The sequence below is a fragment of the Canis lupus genome, chromosome 35 (assembly GCF_048164855.1).
Source record: "Canis lupus baileyi chromosome 35, mCanLup2.hap1, whole genome shotgun sequence".
Lineage (NCBI taxonomy): Eukaryota > Metazoa > Chordata > Mammalia > Carnivora > Canidae > Canis > Canis lupus.
The window spans coordinates 30,580,881-30,599,560 of NC_132872.1; the positions used below are offsets into that span (position 1 = coordinate 30,580,881).

General features: G+C 38.0%; 2 protein-coding genes across 5 annotated transcripts in view; one reads left to right on the forward strand and one right to left on the reverse strand.

Annotated features, from left to right (window-relative positions):
• Positions 1-18,680, reverse strand: part of EPHA3 (EPH receptor A3) — a 325,699-nt gene that overhangs the window by 181,267 nt on the left and 125,752 nt on the right. The gene's annotated exons all lie outside the window — the stretch shown is intronic.
• On the forward strand, positions 5,557-17,919 carry LOC140624752 (uncharacterized). The gene is made up of 2 exons (XM_072811663.1): positions 5,557-6,333; positions 14,233-17,919. Exon 1 carries the CDS (start codon positions 5,557-5,559, stop codon positions 6,292-6,294), a length of 738 nt encoding a protein of 245 aa, XP_072667764.1. The 3' UTR covers positions 6,295-6,333; positions 14,233-17,919.

Sequence of the window (18,680 nt, forward strand, 5' to 3'; positions counted from 1 at the left end):
CTATAGAAGTCATTGAAGTTCATTGATTTATGTGTTGTGCTACCATTGAATTTAAATTCTCAATTGAATATTGACATAACTAAAATAATGAGACAGAATTTTTTTGTTTATAAAGATTTTTTTTTAAATTTATTCATGAGAGACATAGAGAGGCAGAGACACAGGCAGAGGAAGAAGCAGGCTCCCTGTGGGCAGCCCAATGTTGGACTTCATCCCAGGACCCTGGGGTCACGACTGAGCCTAAGGCAGAGCTACAACTGCTGAGCCAGCCACCCAGGCGTCCTGATGAGACAGACCTTTTAAAACTCATACTAGGGATCCCTAGGTGGCGCAGCGGTTTAGCGCCTGCCTTTGGCCCGGAGCGCGATCCTGGAGACCAGGGATCCAATCCCAGGTCGGGCATCCCAGTGCATGGAGCCTGCTTCTCCCTCTGCCTCTCTCTCTCTCTCTCTCTCTCTCTCTCTGACTATCATAAATAAATAAAAACTAAAAAAAAAAAAAACCTCATACTAATATGAAGACGTTCAGATTAAGCTAGATGGGAACTAAACTGGTTTCAATAAAATGATGGACATGAAAGCTACGATTCGGGATAGCTCAGGAGCCAGTTAACATGGGTTCAAATCCCATCTGCTTCCCTTAGTAATTGTGATCTAGGGCCAGTGATATAAACTCTAGGTCTAGTTTCCTTCTCTCTAAAGCTGAATTAATAATAAAACCTATTTCATAGGTTTTTAAATATTAAATGAGTCCACACTATGTTGTTTTCACTGTGGTTAAATGACCTTCGGAGTGCCGAACCTAGGAATTTAAATGAGGTTAGGTACCTACTGCTAGTGTCCATCAGACTTGAGAATCTTGACTCACAAGTTCCCAAACAACTTCCAGCTCCAATCCTGAAAACCTCCTTAAAAAAAAGAAACAGAATTTGCCGAGTATATATTCTCACTGTCATTTCTTCCTACTTTCACATTCAACTGAGGCAGAGGAACTTTCACAGAAGGGGGGGAGGGGGCTTGCAAGAAATAGGTCGCCCAGTTGTCCAAGCAGTCCTCACTCTTAAGACCTGACTTTCAGAGTGTGCTAGGTTTCATAAAGATTGAGAGGTAAAACACTGCTTAGTCCCTGACCTCTGCTGTTTCTACTATGTTCTTCCCTAAAATAATAATTTCAGCAAATAACGGGATGTATCCAGAAACCAGATGCTACTTCTTAAAAAGAGAGGGCATCATTTTATCTACTCAACCCTAACTGAGAACAGAAATTAATTAAATAATAAAAGCCATTGCATATTTTACTTTCTACATTTCCTAAAAAGCATTTCATGAAGTATTGGTGCACCAGGATGTTTACAAAGATTATTAAAATATGTATTTAGAGGGGCATTTTCTTACCCCCAAAAAATATTTTCTGTAGAACTATTCAGAGCTGCTACCTCAGTGTTGCGCTTAATGAAGCGAATGTGTGAGGGAGAACACTGAATACAGTATTTCCTGAAATTATTTGGCCTGGGATTCCCCATTTTTTCCTCCTGTAGCTCTAAAGGATTAATGTTCTTCATGATATCAGTTTCGGGAAATTTAGCCTTAGATAAAGGGTTACTTAAAAACAGAGAACTTTATTGCATTTTTCATTTATTACAGTTACAATTTTGGAGATGCACTTATACTAAGAAAATTATAACACTAACAAAGGTTAAAGTAGACTAAAGAAGAGTTTCTAATAACGCTGAAAAGAAGTTTTAAACTGTAATCAATTTCCAAAAGTTATTTTAATAATTCAGAAGTCCTCAGTTCCATTCAAATCTTGAAGTTACCAAAAGCTTAAGAGTCAACTTCCATTCCATCTGTATTCTTAAGGACTCTTTGGAACTTTAACATGGAATCAGGCATTTGATTCAAGACATTATCTTAACTCCCAAAGTGGAAAAGCCATGTTGTTTTCTTTGAAGACAGAATTCCATTTCTACTTTTATTCATTAATTCAGTAGTATCTCTCGAGATCTTAACATACCCTGCATGGATATATGCTTTGGGGATGTAACAGTAAATAAGATACATAGTGATGCTGTCTGCTCTTATGGTCTTCATCCAACTTGGAGACACAAACATTAACAAATTTATTTCAGAAATTACTTAACTCTAGTAAATACTGGGAAGCTAAGGTGCATGTGATGGTGAACTTATGTGTTCACTTGACCAGAACAAGGGATGCCAGACATCTGGTAAAACCCTGTTTCTGGATGAGTTTGTGGAGATGTTTCCAGAAGAAATGAGCCTTGAATCCACGGATTGAAAAAGGCAAAAAGTCCTTCCCAATGTGGGTGTGCATCATCTAATCCACTGAGGGCCCCTTAGAACCAAAACATGGAGGGAGGAAGGTTGAATTCTCCCTCTGTTCCTGACTGCTCACCTGAGACATGGATTTTCTCTTGTCCTGGGGCTAGAACTTACACAAATTGGCAAGTCTGGTTCTTAGGCCTCTGGACTCAGACTGGAATTTAAGCTACCAGCTTCCCTAGGTCTCCAGTTTATAAATTGCAGATTGTGGGACTTTTCCATCTCCATTATCATTATATATAATCTTTTGTATATATACACAAACAACAGTAGACTAGAAGAACCATTTAAGAATGAATATTTGTCAATGAATATACGTCTCCTATTGGTTCTGTTTCTCTAGAGAACCCTCACTAATACAATGCAGATGAATGTTAGTGTGGGAGTCTGTAACCAAGGGACCTCATCTACTTAAGAAATTTAAGTAATAGGTAAACCAAGACTAAAACATAAGCAGGATTTCATTGAGAAGGGGTAGGGTTGATGTGGGAGTTGATGAGGCAGGGAACACAGAACAGGGCTGACATCTGTAGGCCTTTCGAGTCCTGCATGAAGCCACAGAGGAATATTTTCGGACCTTGAACCCTAATGGAATTTGCCCTGCTGGGACGAAGACTTCCTTGGAACAAATGACTCCCTTATTCCTTACATTTTCTCCCTGTGAGAATGGGGATGTCTATCCTATGCTGGTCTCACCATTGTATTCTAAAAATAGATGACTTATTTTCTAGATTCACAGGTACACAGAAGAATAACATTTTGCTCCTAGATAGAGTCTCATTCATACTTTATTTAAAGGATGAAACTACACATTTTTTTAGTCTATGATACTTAGATGAGAATTTAATTTAGAGGCGATGCTAGAATGGATTAGGATTTTTGAGAATGTTTGAATGGGGTAAATGTATTTTGCACACGAGATGAATATGAATTTGGGGGCCATCAGGCAGACTATTGAGTCCTCCCAAATCAACAGAATCCCCTCAAAGTTACTATATACTGGAACTTCAGAATGTAACCTTCTTTGGAAACAAGGCCTATGCAGACGAAATTAGTTAAAATGGAAAGGGTGGGCCTGACATCTAATGAGTGGTGTCCTTGGAGCCTGCTCAAGAGAAGACACACACAAAAAGGGAGGAAGGCCACGTGAAGACAGAGGCAGGAATTGTGATACAGCTACCAGCTAAGGAATGCCAAAAACTGCCAACAAATGCCAGAGGCCAGGAAAGGGCAATGAAAGATTCTTCCCTAGAAGCTTTAGAGGGACCAGGACCCTGCCAACACCTTGATTTCACACCCTTAGTCTCAGGAACTGAGAGAGAATATTTTCTGTTGTTTGAAGCCACCCAATTTGTGGTTGCCTGTCCCGGCAGCTCTGGGAATTAATTCAGTTTCTCACCAGAGTCAATAGCCTGAGATATTTTTTGTTTGCATCACTATACAAATAGATATATATCACAGAGGTTTGTGAAGAGTACAGTTGAATTTCCTAGTTAGGTAGGCTAGGTAAATATAATATATATAAATATAAATATGGCAGTATCTTCTGAGGCTAGTTATAATGACTTGGGTTCTTTCCAGTGGAAAACCAAAATCTCAACTTTATAATATTGCATGTTTTATGTTTTACCTTTGGATATAGGTATTCAATAAGGTAAACGAATACTACCAATAGGTATATTAAGGACAACACTATGATATTATATTATCTATTATTATAGAGTTGAATTTCCTAGGTAGGAAATTTCTAAAATAATAAATATGGTTTTCTATATAGATGTCTCTATTAGTGTGTTTGAAAGTTAGAGGTCGCATAACTCTAAATAGCTGCTTAAAAACGTAAAATGGCTGAAAATGATTTTCGAGGAACAATGTGAATCTGATATGCCAGTGTTATGGATAAATCAATATCTGATGCTTGTAGTTAATTTTTATTTAAATAATTACTTCCTGGGTATGTACATTTATTAAAATATCAAGTGGAAATCAGTGTTATCAAACATGTATTTATTTTAAAATATTTATTTTGGGAGCACCTGGAGGGCTCAGCTGGTAAAGTGGCCGACTCCTGGTTTCAGCTCAGGTCGCGATCTCAGGGTGAGATGGAGCCCAGCGTCCAGCTCTGCGCTCAACAGTCTTGAGACTCTTTCTTCTTTCCACTCTGCCCCACCCCACTTCTCCAAAATAAATAAATAAAATCTTTAAGAATATATTTATTTTGACCACCTGCCATATATAAACCTTGTGCCAAGTGCATGCAGGTTAGTGGGAAAGAAACGATCCACACAGTTTAAAAATTCATATAAAATAGTAAGTTCTATGTAGGGTGTGGTCACGGAGAAGAACAATACGTATATGTTCAATCGAGCGATCAGGGCGCGGCCCCCTGAGCGAGTGGCTTTTACCTGGAGGCTGAAGTAGTAGAAGGAGCAGAACATAGAAGAGGGGCAGGAGGCCCGCGATGTTGGGAAACGCTGATGTGTGACATCCCCGCGCAGCACATCATGTTTCCAAACTGGCGAGGCGAAGGGCCGAGCAAATGCTAAACTAACATAACGAAATCAGGTAAGCCTGAAATCAGGAAGTGTAAGGCCATCTTTGAGAGATTTTGACAGCGGAGCGTGCGCCCGGGCCTTGAGGATGGAGTCTGAGAACCACCAGCACCGACAGCCTCCCGGGCCATCACCCGCGCCGGCCTCGTGGACGCTGACGGCGGCGGAGGGAGCAGCGCCCAGCCGGCGGCCGCCTCGTGGATTGGAGCTGCGGCGAGGACGGGCGGGGGTGCCCGGGCTGGGTGCTGGAGCCCCGCCTGTGGTCCAGGGCGCCACCCGGGCCCGGGATCCGGCCCGCGTCTCCCTCAGCCTGTGCCTGCCTCTCGCTGCGTGTCTGGGGAAGAAATAAAGTCAAGAGAGAAGAAAAGAGAAGAGAAGAGAAAGGAGAAGAGAGAGAAGAGAAGAGAAGAGAGAGAAGAGAAGAGAAGAGAGAAAAAAAAGAAAAGAAAAAAGAAAGAAAAAGAAAGAAAAAAGGAAAGAAGAAAGAAAGAAGAAAGAGAAAGAAAGAAAAAGAAAGAAAGAAAGAAAGAGAAGAAAGAGAAGAAAGAAAAAAAGAAAGAAAGAAAGAAAAAGAAAGAAAGAAAAAGAAAGAAAGAAAGAAAGAAAGAAAGAAAGAAAGAAAGAAAGAAAGAAAAGAAAGAAAGAAAGACAGGCGTAGGGAGCGCATGCGCCGAGCGGGCAGCACAGCCTCCCAGAGGCCGCCCGCGCCCCGCGCCCCGCGCCCACGGGAGACCGGGCAGGGCCGCCGCGGCCTGCTGGGCACCCCGCCCTCGGGGGTTCTCACCGCGAGCAGGGCAGAGCCGAGCAGGAAGTGGGTCGGTTCCGTCTACAGCACCGGAGCCGTGAGCCGGAGCACACGCTGCCTCGGCCCGTCGGAGCTGCGGTCCACGCGGGCCCGGAGCGCTCGGGAGCCGTGTCTCCCTGAAGCCCGGCGTGGTCCCGGCCCCGCAGCCCCGCAGCCGCCCTCCCTGGGGGCGGGCGCCACATCCCCATCAAGCGCCAGCCGCCCAAAAGAGGAGTCAGAACGCGCTTGGGGCCCAAACCACGGGAGCAGGGCCTCAGGCCACAGCCTCCAGCGGCGACAGCACCGACAGCACCCGTCTGAAGCCGACCGTGCGACCCACCGTGCGACCGACCTTGCGACCGACCGTGTCACCGACCGTGCCACCGACGGTGTCACCGACCGTGCGACCGACCGTACCACCGACCGTGGGACCGACTGTGTCACTGACCGTACCACCGACCGTGCCACCGAGGGCCGAGCACCGCCCGGGCCCCCAGACATCGTTGGGCCCACCCCGATCGCCTGGAGGAGGGGAGCCCAGCTCCCACCACCACCCAGCACCACTGCTCCCCTGCAAATGGATCAAAACTCTTTAATTTCAAGGCACAGTTTCTATTAAATGCGTATCCCTTTCCCCTCATCATGAAGTCGAAGAAAAGTAAGTTGAACCATTAAGTCTGGGACCTTCCATCCTTGAAATCCAAGATTTGGTAGGTAATTCACCACTTAAGTAAGAGTGTGCTTTGGGGATCCCTGGGTGGCACAGCGGTTTGGCGCCTGCCTTTGGCCCAGGGCGCGATCCTGGAGACCCGGGATCGAATCCCACATCGGGCTCCTGGTGCATGGAGCCTGCTTCTCCCTCTGCCTGTGTCTCTGCCTCTCTCTCTCTCTCTCTCTCTCTCTGTGTGTGACTATCATAAATAAAAATTAAAAAAAAAATATTAAAAAAAAGAATATGTGCTATGCCCCAATCATTCTTCTAGCCACTTAGTATCATCCGAAAACGAAGTAAATATCTGATGCAACTCTTCCTTCTAGTCAGAGAGACAATCAGCATAATCGTTAAGAAGATCACTAGGTTGACAGTGATAACCACACTGGAAAAAAAAAAAAAAAAACCAATGTAAGTCAAATAAAGTGAGAGGATTGGAAGTTCTTTGGAGCATTTGCAGTAGTCTTGTTAAAGGCCACTATACCTGATATTTATTCAACAATTCCAGGCTAGTGACAAGATAGTGATGACTCTCTCCTTTCCTGTCATCCTCTTCCTACCACCTGCCATGTTTAGGTAACAGAATAATCCACTTCAACTCCAGTTACTGAGTTTCCCTATAGGAAAACTTTAATTTTAGTTCAGAACTGAGATCTCTCATCAGTTCTGCTTGGCTTTGGAGTCTCCAGCTATTGTGGCCATTGCAAGTGAGGGACATTGATAACAGGGGTATTCACACTTGGAAAGATGGTTTAAGAATAAGTCCTTGGGGACCCCTGGGTGGCTCAGGGGTTTAGCACCGCCTTTGGCCCAGGGCATGATCCTGGGGTCCCGGGATCGAGTCCCACATCGGGCTCCCTGATGCAGCCTGCTTCTCCCTCTGCCTATGACTCTGCCTCTCTCCGTGTGTCTCTCATGAGTAAATCAATAAAATCTTTAAAAAAAAAACCCCAGGGGATCCCTGGGTGGCTCAGCGGTTTAGCGCCTGCCTTTGGCCCAGGGTGCGATACTGGAGTCCCGGGATCGAGTCCTGCGTCAGGCTCCCGGCATGGAGCCTGCTTCTCCCTCCTCCTGTGTCTCTGCCTCTCTCTCTCTCTCTCTCTCTCTATCATAAATAAATAAATAAATATTAAAATAAATAAATAAATAAACAAACCCAAATATTATTACCCAAAGAATATTATGTGCTGTCAATACATCAGTCCTTAAGAAAGTCTTGCTTTACCAAGATAGAGCTGATACTCTTTGAATAGGAAATTTTAAACTGAGCAAAAAATTTCAGGATTCACTCTACACACAATTGTAAGTATATTACCCATTATGTAGCCTCTCTTATTATTTGGGGTGAATGTAACATCAAACAAGGAAATATTATTAATCACAAAACTAAATACATAAAAATTATTTTCCATTTGATCACTGCAGAGAAGAATGATTTCAGGCATATATTATCTGCTGACAATGACTTTTTAACATGGAAAACAAATTCCAAGGTATGTTTCCAAAGCTTTTAAATAAGAGCTTATAGAAATTTACCTTGTTATTAAGCACAGGGTCTGAATGTGAATCAAAAAGGATATTTCAGAGTGGAGGAAAGTGAATTCAACAGACTAAAAGAAAAGTGGAAATACTGTTCATCATTTTCCTGTATTGTTTTCTATGAAATCGTAAGGATCAATCTTCAAATCAAATGGCTATATTTGATATTATTTATGAGGGCTCTAATTAAGAAGGCTGAACATTCTTTTGCTCTCTGATTTTTTTCCCACTAAAATGTATAGTATATTTAGAATATGGAAAGGAAGTAGGTATGCGCATGAGTAGTGTAAGAGCATGAGTTCCCCATATCATGGCCTTTTGCTATGTTAAAAGAACGAAACAAAACATATAAAAAAACTCATCCTATTTTTTCTATTTCAAAATTTACCACAAACTATGATTTCAAATCAGATTTTCTTAATACTGAGTTTATCTTTAGCCATAAGCTTCTCATTAAGTGACTAAATTTGATGTTTATGCAAATATGAAATGAAGCTGGAGTTTTAGAATATTTACAGACTTAGGCATCTCTCTAGATCATTCCTATTTATTTAGAATGGTATCTTAAAGTTTGTGTTTTTGCAAGGAATTGACAATTGATCTCAATCCCCTTTGAGAGTATAGCCTTCTAATAAACATGTGCATGCACTTTAAAGTTCAAACCATAATACTTGTCTACATAGAAACTAAGAGAACAGAGGAGTGTTTTAATGATTAAAGGCTGGCCTAAGCCAGGCATAGTTTTGAGAGAAAGTGTAACTTTGAGGTAGGGAGGAGGGCATGGTGTGGGTGTGAATTTTATATATCTTTCAATTTTGTAAATCCACTCTTTTCAAAGAAAACCCCAAGAGTTCCTCAAATATAAGTGTATTGTATCTGTCTCCATCATGTACTTGAGGGATTTTATCCCTAGAGTGGGGTATAGTTTAGCCATTGGAAAAAGAAAAAAGGGATAAAATACTATAGCATATAATTTATAGTTATTAACAGGGAAAACTTTGGTTTTTTTAATGTAAACCTATAACTCCTGCTGGGATCAGAAGTATCATTTGCAGAACTCTTTTAACCAGTGTTTCACCTCTCCACTTGTCAATGCATAAATCTTTTTCTATTGCCTGGAATAACTAAATGACATCTGGCAATGGGGAAACGACGAAGTCGGGGGTAGGGAGAAGGAAAGTCCGTTTAAAGCAAATGAGTTAGAAGAACTAAATTCTATCAACGTCTTCCCTAAACTACATTGATGTTTTATGCTATTACCTTAAAGGAAAAGATATATATAGATAGATATAGATATAGATATATATTTATATATTACATATAATATAAATTAGTATATATTCTACAAACTATATTATACTTGCTGTTGACATCTATCAAGGTAAAGGCATTACAAACTTGAACAATATCTGTAAAATATGAATAGACAAAAAGTTCAATGTTCCTAGTTCTCAGGGACTTTGAAAAAGTATGTATTTTCTTTTTAATGCTGAAGGAGCAACTGGCAAATGGGATATGAATTTTTTTAACCAAATGTATTTTGCATCTGTATTTCAGTTGAGGATTTTCTTTTTTGATACGAATATAGCAAAAATATAAAGTGTTCTCTCTTGTTCTGGAATTTAGTCTAGCATAATATATGTTTAAATATGGCCCAAACCAGCCCTGGAATTCAACATTTCTAACAGAATTCAACGAAACATTAATTATCATTGTTCTTGGCAAGCATATGTGGAAATTTGGAAATGGTGTACAGTATGAGAAATATATGGAATCACATTTACTTTGCAAATATTTCATATTTCTTTTTAAAGAACTGCTCCTCTAACTATGACATGTTTTTGCTCTATAATATATTATTCCCAAATAGAAGATCTATAGAAACTAAGACTCAAAGTATAATCCATGATTTTCTTTCGCATAAGCTGTATATCCCATAATTATTTTTACCTGTATCCATATGCTTCATTTCAAAAGACTAAACAAAATGCTCTCCATAACAAAGAACATATATAACATATTTAAATGGAGATATCCTACGCTACTTGGAATGATACAATGACCTAATATATTTTTCTATTAAACAGAATATATGGCTAACATGTCAATTATTTGAATTATTTCACCCAGATACAACAATATCATGGAGTAAAGAAAGCATGTCAATTGACTAACTTACTCTATGGAAGACAAATTGACAAAAAAATTAAATTGTTATTAAAATAAAAATGGTATTTGAGTATTGTGAATTATATTTGATTGTTTAACATATTTATCTTTATAATTATGGGAGAGTTGAGAGAGCATGAGCTCAGTAATCAGATTGATTTGTGTTTGAATCAGAGTTGTACCCTTTGCTGATTATATTACCTTAGAGAAATTATTTAATGTCTCTGAATTATGATTCTAACCCTATTAATTAGATTTATATCACCTACCTTCAGGGCTGAGATATTATGAAAAACATATCTAACACATAATCTGCCTTATAAATTTCAGTCAACTCTCTCGTATGTCATTTTTAATGTTTACATATGATAAATTAATTTAGCCTAGAATTGTTACTGTGATTGAAACATTTATCACTTTCTATAGGTTATTATATTAGGCTCCCTCTTTAAAGAAATAACTATAATCTATTTGAAACATTTTTAAAAAAAATCCTGAAAAGAAGCATGTTTCCACAGGTTCTGATTCAAGAGGATTTGTTTGTTTTGATCTTTTCTTGTTTTTCCTGTTAGCAAAAAAGAAAAAAAAAAAAAACAAAAAAAACAAGAAACAGGAAGCCCAAACGCTTGACAAGAGTGTGGCAAGAGAAATTCTGTATGGTTCAATAGTCTGACAGTAAATTTTATTTTAAAACTAAGAAAGTTGATTGATTTTTCTCAAAACCAAACTTGTAGACACTAAACTTCTGAAGACTTTCAAATTTTCAAGACCAAAATCATTAAACATTATTCTTTATGTCTAACTGCTTAGTGTTAAGGCTGACCTTTTTGTGTCATGATCCCAAACAACTAAGTCTACACCTAATGTTTCTACCAATTCCATGAAAGATTGATTCTAACACTTGCTAACTGCAGCCTCGTGAGAAGGTCTGTGGAACTTACTTAGATGAACACAACCAATCTTGGTTGTTAAATTTGCAGTCTCACAGAAAAGTATCACTAAGCATTCCTTGGGAGAAATTTTACTGCCCTAGGGAATCAGTTGGGGCTTCATACAGAACACTGAGGGAAATGGTAGTATTTTTACATCTAGAAGCCATCCCGAGAAAGAGGGTAAGAGAAGAGCGCCTGAGGAACAGGCAATGATGAGACAGTTTGGGACCTTCTGTAAACTATGACGTACTTAGTGTGTCCAGTTGGTGGAACTCACTGGAAACTCTAGTTTGGTGTAAGCATTGGGTCAGTACAGGTCATCAGTGGCAGCAGTAAGAACTAGGTCATTGAGACTAGGTTCTCGAAAGCGTAGCAGAGGAATCTGGAATGCCGTAGAAGAGTGTGAGGACTTAAGGAAGTAATATAACTAGACTAACAAATTAGGGAAATTAATTTTGCAGTTCTTCATAAGGTAGAAAAAAGTAGGGAGACGTGAGAGACAAACAAAAAACACCAAAAACAAAACCCAAACTAAACCAAAACAACAATTAGTGATACTTTGGTAATACATGTGGGAATTACTGAAGTCCTAAAACAATGTAGAAAGTATGCAAATTAATCAATAAATAGTAAGAGAAGAATTAAGGAGTGAATGTGTGAGGGTTGTTACATCCATAAAGCTTCTCTGGTTCTAGACAAGGAACAAAGGAGCTTTTGCTAATGCAGGAAAGTGGCTCAGGGGAGCTGATTTTGTAGGCAGGATGCTGATTTTGGTTTTGAATAAAATCAACTTTCTCAGTTTCAAGATATTCAGAAATTGACCACATTCAGAAATATAGTAATAGAAATATAGGACTTCAACTAAAAGGACATTAAACATTGGAAATTATGGGTAATACTGGGCAGCCAAGAATGGACTATAATGGACAAGATTGGTTGCTAGACCACAGTCCTCCTCACCTTATTCTCTAGCACAGCCATCAGCATCCATGACCCACCTCCTCTCCTGGCAGCCGTGACCCTCAGAGCAAGCTGAGGGCACCACAGCTTAAGCCATGGAGGGCGATTGTGTCAGGACAGTGAATGAGCATGTGACTTCATTCTAATATCTAAGACCTGATATGAAGCCTGCTGAGAGAAATTGGAAAAAAAAATATCCCCTCTTGTAAGAGAAAACCTAGGAATACATTCTCTTTTCTGGATACAATGGAATGGCCACCACCAACTTATGACCAGCCTCCAGTGATGTAACTGCAGGGATTACGGCAGAACAGAGAAAGAATCTGGGTTCATTAGGATTTTTTGATTTCAGATAACAATATATCCTGAAACACATCATATCTCTGCACCTCCTGCCATGTAAAGTTAGATACATTTTCCTGATTTTTTTTTCCTGCTTGTTCGACCAGGGGTATCTATTATTATACCCAAAAGCAATTCCCACTGCTAACAACATTTAAAAGATTTCTATGTCAAAGGGCCAAAGGGAAATAAAAATGGGAACAGAATACTGGCAGTGGAAGTTCATGTTTTAAATTGGGAAAAATAGCTATGTAGATCCGTATTGTGGAGATTAGAAAGGACCAGGGGTGATAAATCACAGAGCTGTAGAAAGGCAGACTTTCTAGAATGAGTCTGGTGAGCAACAGAGCACTTGCTTCAGAGAGATCAGGGAAGATGAGAATTGAGAAAGAAGGTCATTAATTTGGAATCTGGAAGTCTCACGTTGTGAACTCTAAGCACATCATTTCCACGTGGTACCACACGCAAAAAAAAAAAAAAAAAAAAGGCAGGGATTGTATGATGAAAGAAGGACAGACAACATATGCTACAATTCATTAAGGAAATGATTAGACTTCCATATTAGTTTAGATTAAGGAAAGGAAATAAATTGGGAAACTTGAGAAGATATATTGAGAAAGTATTTGTGTTTGTGTTTTGTTTTAATTGGGAAGACATCATTATGTCCAAGTAAAAAAAGGTAAATTAAAGCCAGGTACCGTGAACAATAGGCAGTGGACACAAGAGGCTTGAGCACGACTTCAAGCATCTGTTCCCCAAGGCTCTGCATGTTACCATTATCTTTGCTTTCAGTCTCCGTGGACAACCTCATCCACCCTCTTGGTCTTTAGCTGTACCTATTATTGACAAATTTCACAAATCAATATGTCAATCATGTCTTTAGCAATGAAATTTAAACTCAAATTTTAAGTTTGCTTACCAGTTATACTTAGATGTCCATCCCACAAGGATTTTGAGGACAAAGTGCCCCAAACTGAACTCATCATTTTTTTTCACAGTCCTGTGTTTTCCCCACCCTTCTTATTTCTTATCGGAAAACAGGGTCACCCAGATTTCTCTCTCCCTTAGGTAACCTACTTCCATGGATTTCAGATCCTATGTACTTTTGGGGTCTGTTCATTTCTTCAGTTTGATAAAACTGGTTCAGGAAAAGGCCATCACTACTTCTTGAAGTGACAATGATAACAGCCTCCATCTTTCTATGTCTAATTGCCAAGATCTATCTATGTCAATGGTTTGTTTCAAGACATTCAAAGCTAACCCTTCGCACACATACCAAAAACACCTCCCCAGATGCACATTTACAAAAAGTTGCTAGGATGGTATATGAGATGCTATATTACTTGTCCTCTGACTGTTTCTCAGGTAATACTTCCCATCCCTGCCACCACCCTTGTGTTTCAGTAACACCAAAATATTTGCCATCCTGCTTACATCTTACTTATTTCTTACCTTCCAAATTCTGTCATGATATTTTGTCTTATTTCAGGTTCCTTTATCCATTTCCCCTTTTATGTGCCTAATTATCTCCCAATAATTCTTCAAGATCCACCTTAAGTTTATTTGCTCTTTAAAATCATCTTCTATCCCCACAACTTGGGCTGAGTCTTCTCCAGTCTTAAAGGTTGATATCCATTAGTCTCTCTTGCTTGCCTTGAAATCATTTCCTTGACTGGACTTCTTCCTATTGTTTATCTCTTAAACAGGGAACTGTTGGGAAAAATAACTGGGACTTACATTTGCAATTATCCTCCATATCTAGAAAAGTACTGGTGCAGAGTAGATGTTCAATGAATTGTTGTTGTTGGTGCTGAATATTTTTATTAAGAGACTAAGTCAACAAATACCTTATATACTTCTCTCTCTCTCTCCCTCCCGCCCACCCTCCCCCCCCCAAACTCAGATATATAAAGCATCAGTAAGAAGTCCTCGGACAAGAACTTCAATTTGACATCATCAAGCAAGAAAATCCACTTTTCCAGAGAACATTAAACTGACATTACTTTCTGATGATTTCAGAGGTAGTAAGGGGCAAAATGAATAAATCATTAAAATGTTCATTGTGAATTTTGAAAAAGTCCAGAATGCTTCTTATTACAACCCATATTTAACTTTCTTAGATGCTATTCAAATTCCTGTCAAAGAAAAGTGATTGAAAGTATGTCCACTGTATCATGGAACATGCAGGGTGACAATTGTCATGCAGTATATTCACACATAAAATAATTGAGCTGCCATAGCCCATGGAAATGATGGCAACTTCATTGTGTCCCTAGCAAGCTCTTTGACACAACCTAGCGGGAGAGTCAAAGAATCAGGCCAGCAGGGGGCCACATCTATTCAATAGCGGGTTGGGGTATGGACAGCTATGTCCTATATCACATTAAAGGGATGTCGGAGCCATCAAAATGCTACTCCATCTTCCAAAAATATAAAGGGTTTCATACAAAATTTCAACTTCATATCTTTATTCTCTTTCTAAAAATTAAAGCATATAATTAGTTCATAATAGGAGCTAAATGAGTTGCAAAAGTTTATGATTTACTGAGAGAATTTCTTTAAGCTTCTGAGTATCTAAAACACTTTTTATCCCATTATAAAATACAGATTGGAAGTTTATGTTTTGCATTGATGTATTTTATTGGGGCTTTTGGCTCAGTTGATGTTTCTCAGCCATGTTAAAATCTTCAGAACAACATGGTCTAAAATGCAGAAGATTGCATGACTTTAACAATTCCACATCCTGTGTGAATGTTATGTCCCTGACTTAAAGGGTTTCCTTTAAAGAGTCAGTTTTTCTATGGTTTAAATTGAGCATACCAGTCTCACAGCATCAGAGAACAGTAAAGGGGAGCTGGGATTCGAGCCTACTCTTTCAGTAAAGGGCTTTTTCCAGTATCCAACTGTGGGTCTAATTTATTCTCCTGAGATTCCCCATTCTAGTATTTCTAAATGATCTTGTATATGGCAGGGTTTTAAGTAACCCGATTATGCTCTTACTTTTACATCATAGGCAAAGAATTAGAAAAGCTGTCCTTGTACAATTTGACCCACTTCCCTAAAGACTTTTTAACCTGAAGCAAAATCCATTTAACCGGCCAAGGCTAGCACTCTGATAACAGTAGCTGCCAGCTGGGCGGACAGTTCCATGATGCACACAGGCATCCACGTTGACTCCAGACGATCCTGGGACATGATATTTAATTCACACTTCAGAAAAGGTGTTATAGATTAGTCGTCCACTGCAGTAGGATTTTTCACAATTATGAGAGTCAACTAGATTTGTAGATTTGTTCTGTCTCACCGGAACCACCCACATAAAGAACTTTATAATTCTTCTATCCCTTTCCATTTCATTATTTTTCAAGGTAAAATAACCTCTTGGCTATGTATAAATATTACTCTTTAATATTTATAAAATCAATCATCTTATTTACAAGACACAGAAAGCCATTTTATAAAGTTTGATGATATAATAGATATGAAAATAGCATAATGTTGTAATATTATTAACTATGAAATGCTTTAGAAGATAAATAAAACACCCTTTTCGACTGTCTTTCCTTCAAATATCATTCAGTTAATCATGGATTAACTGAATACTCTGGATACTCTAGAATGCATTAATATAATAGCTTTAAATTTATCTCCAGGATAAGGACATAAAGGATGTGTGAATTTTTAATGAAACTTCAAGTTTTGTTTTTTTTTTTAAGACCAAGTATGTACTAATTATTACTAGGTTTGGCATGATCTGTGCTATTTATCTTTTAAAAACAGTGAAATGAAGGTGAATTAAAACCATGATGGACATTGATATTCTGTTTTTTTTTTTTTAATGTTTCTTCATGACTATCCAACCATGTTTACCCTTTCTGCATTTCTCTTTAATAATTCAGACCAACCTGAATGACAGCAAGTGATAGGAGTGTAACAGTTCATCTAGGGGGTTAACTGCAATTGAACTTTGCCCAAAACAATCGGTTCAACTGCATTTTCATAAGAACAAGTGTTACTTAATTTCCAAGAACGAATGCTTAGCCCAGTAGCAAGAGCTTGGAAAAATTAAGAAGCCAATACTTCCAACAGGATCATTCAGCTGTGCACTGTGTAGTCAGTGAGATGTTCTTGTGACATGATAGCCACTCATGAAGTCACATAGCAACATCACCGTTACTGATATTGGCACCGTGGTGAGTAAAGTCAACATAAGAAATTAAGATAATCTGAAACACCTTTCTATGTTCTATTCTACTTCTTTTCTAATCTTAGCATTTGTGGAAACACTTATACAAACTTTACAACCACTAAATTAGTACTTTTGTAAATAGAAAGAACGAAAATATATATATATATATTTGTTTCAAGACTCAAAGAATAAAGTATTTTTTAAACTTCTCATCTTCCTTTTACTGGAAAGAACCATTTAAATGTATTGAGTGTATAAAAATCGATGATCCGTGTGATTAACTTAGACCATTTTGAAAATCACAGTATTTAAACTTATAATATGAGCATACATTCCAGTTTGTCTGATTAAAGTATGAGCACACAAGCAAAGTAAACATAGAATATAATAAAGTTATTTCTTCCAGCTTTCCTTGAAATGGACATTCCAGAAAAGCCAGTGTGGCTGACTTAGAAATCATCCTAATTTTAGTTAAAACTCTCGTCATGGGCAAATTTCTCCCAATATTTATTTTCAGCATTATTGTGTGTCAATAATGTAACAAAGTTACATAATGTTACAAATACATAGCATTATGTTACAATAATGTAACATAAAGGAAATACTAAACTATTTTACTGCAATGCACAATTAAAATGGTTCTCACATTGAACTTTATAACAATTCTTAAGTTACTTTATTTAAAACATTAATATTAATATGTGATTCTAACAAAATTATTATTTTTTAAACAGGAATAGTCTATGGGTTTTAGCCTGTAGCAGGAATGGCTGTCTCAGTAGAATTATAGTTCTTGACGTGAAACTGCTTTAAAAATCATCAGCTCGTATTGCAGCATTGGTAGCAATTAGGTAAATACATTTCTCTTTAGACTTTGCACTGGATTCCCATCCCTGCCAACTGTGCATTTCCTTTCATATATATCCTCATCAATTGGAAAGCACCTTAAAAGAATCAACCTAGGTTTGAAATCATCTTTTATTGCACTAAAGGACAACTTAATCTTGTTTTCTGAAGCAGCAAAGTATAATTTTATTTACCGCCCCATCAATAAGATCCTGAAACTTGAGATTTATAATATCTGTTGGATATCCGGATAAACAGATATTATAAATATCTGTTTATCTCAGGGAGAGAAAAAAGAACTATTCAATAATTATGGGAAATATTTAGTTTTTGTTCTTGAGATACATATTTCTCTTATACTTTCATTAAAAAAACTCAAAGTAAATTATATCATCATATTTTTATTTACTTGTATTCCAAGAAATAATGAACTACTTAGATTAGAAACAAAGAATATGAACTACATTCTATTAAAACAATGTAGAGGGTGTTTAAAAAAAAAAAAGCAAGTGACTGATAAGCCACTTAGGTTTCTTCTTTTTTAAAATGAAGAAACTGATAATTCTTGGCAAAGAGGGTTGTTATGAGGATTAAATGTATAAATACATAAAAAAGTGGTGAAACTATCCCTGGCACAAAGTAAGGACACAATAAATACTAAGTGTTAGTAGTCCTGGGAGTTTAACTAGTTGGTAGTAGTAATTGTAGTAGAGCTATCCTAGTTGTTAATGCAATGAAAATAGTAACAGGATTGCTAAAATACATGCAAATCACCACCATGGTTGTATATTTTAGCTGAATGCACTGAGTTAGTGGCAAATGGCAATCAATTTTCAATTACCAAACATTTAGCTACAGGAGGTCAATAGTGACTGGCTGATTCACTGATTAGTATGCGGTATGAAAATTCCCACCAGAAACATGGAGGTAATTGGGTTTGAGTGAAATAGTTGATCGCCTTTTCCTGATTCTCCCTGAGGGAAAACAAGAAGAAATCAAGTAAGACAAACATTAAAAAATCAGGTTCTTATCCAATGACTATTTTTGTTTGTTTGCTTTTGTCTTTTAATGTTCAGAATAGATACTGGACCATTTCAAATTAATAAAATGGTGATACTGTATTCCTATACTGTAGGAAGCTATAAGGTGTATAATGTATTTGTCAAGAAAATAAAGGGGTTTTTTTTTTTAAAGGAAGAAATACGTCTTTTGTAGAAGAAACAAAAGTTTTGGTTTGATTCTGTTTGCTGTCCATGTGCTTAGTTTTCAAGTGCTGTGTTGCTTTAATCATTTCTTTAGCATTTCACTTTTAAAGT

Bases quoted from the DNA above. Each gene is read 5' to 3' on its own strand.
- LOC140624752 (XM_072811663.1), top strand. From the start codon at position 5,557: ATGCGCCGAGCGGGCAGCACAGCCTCCCAGAGGCCGCCCGCGCCCCGC.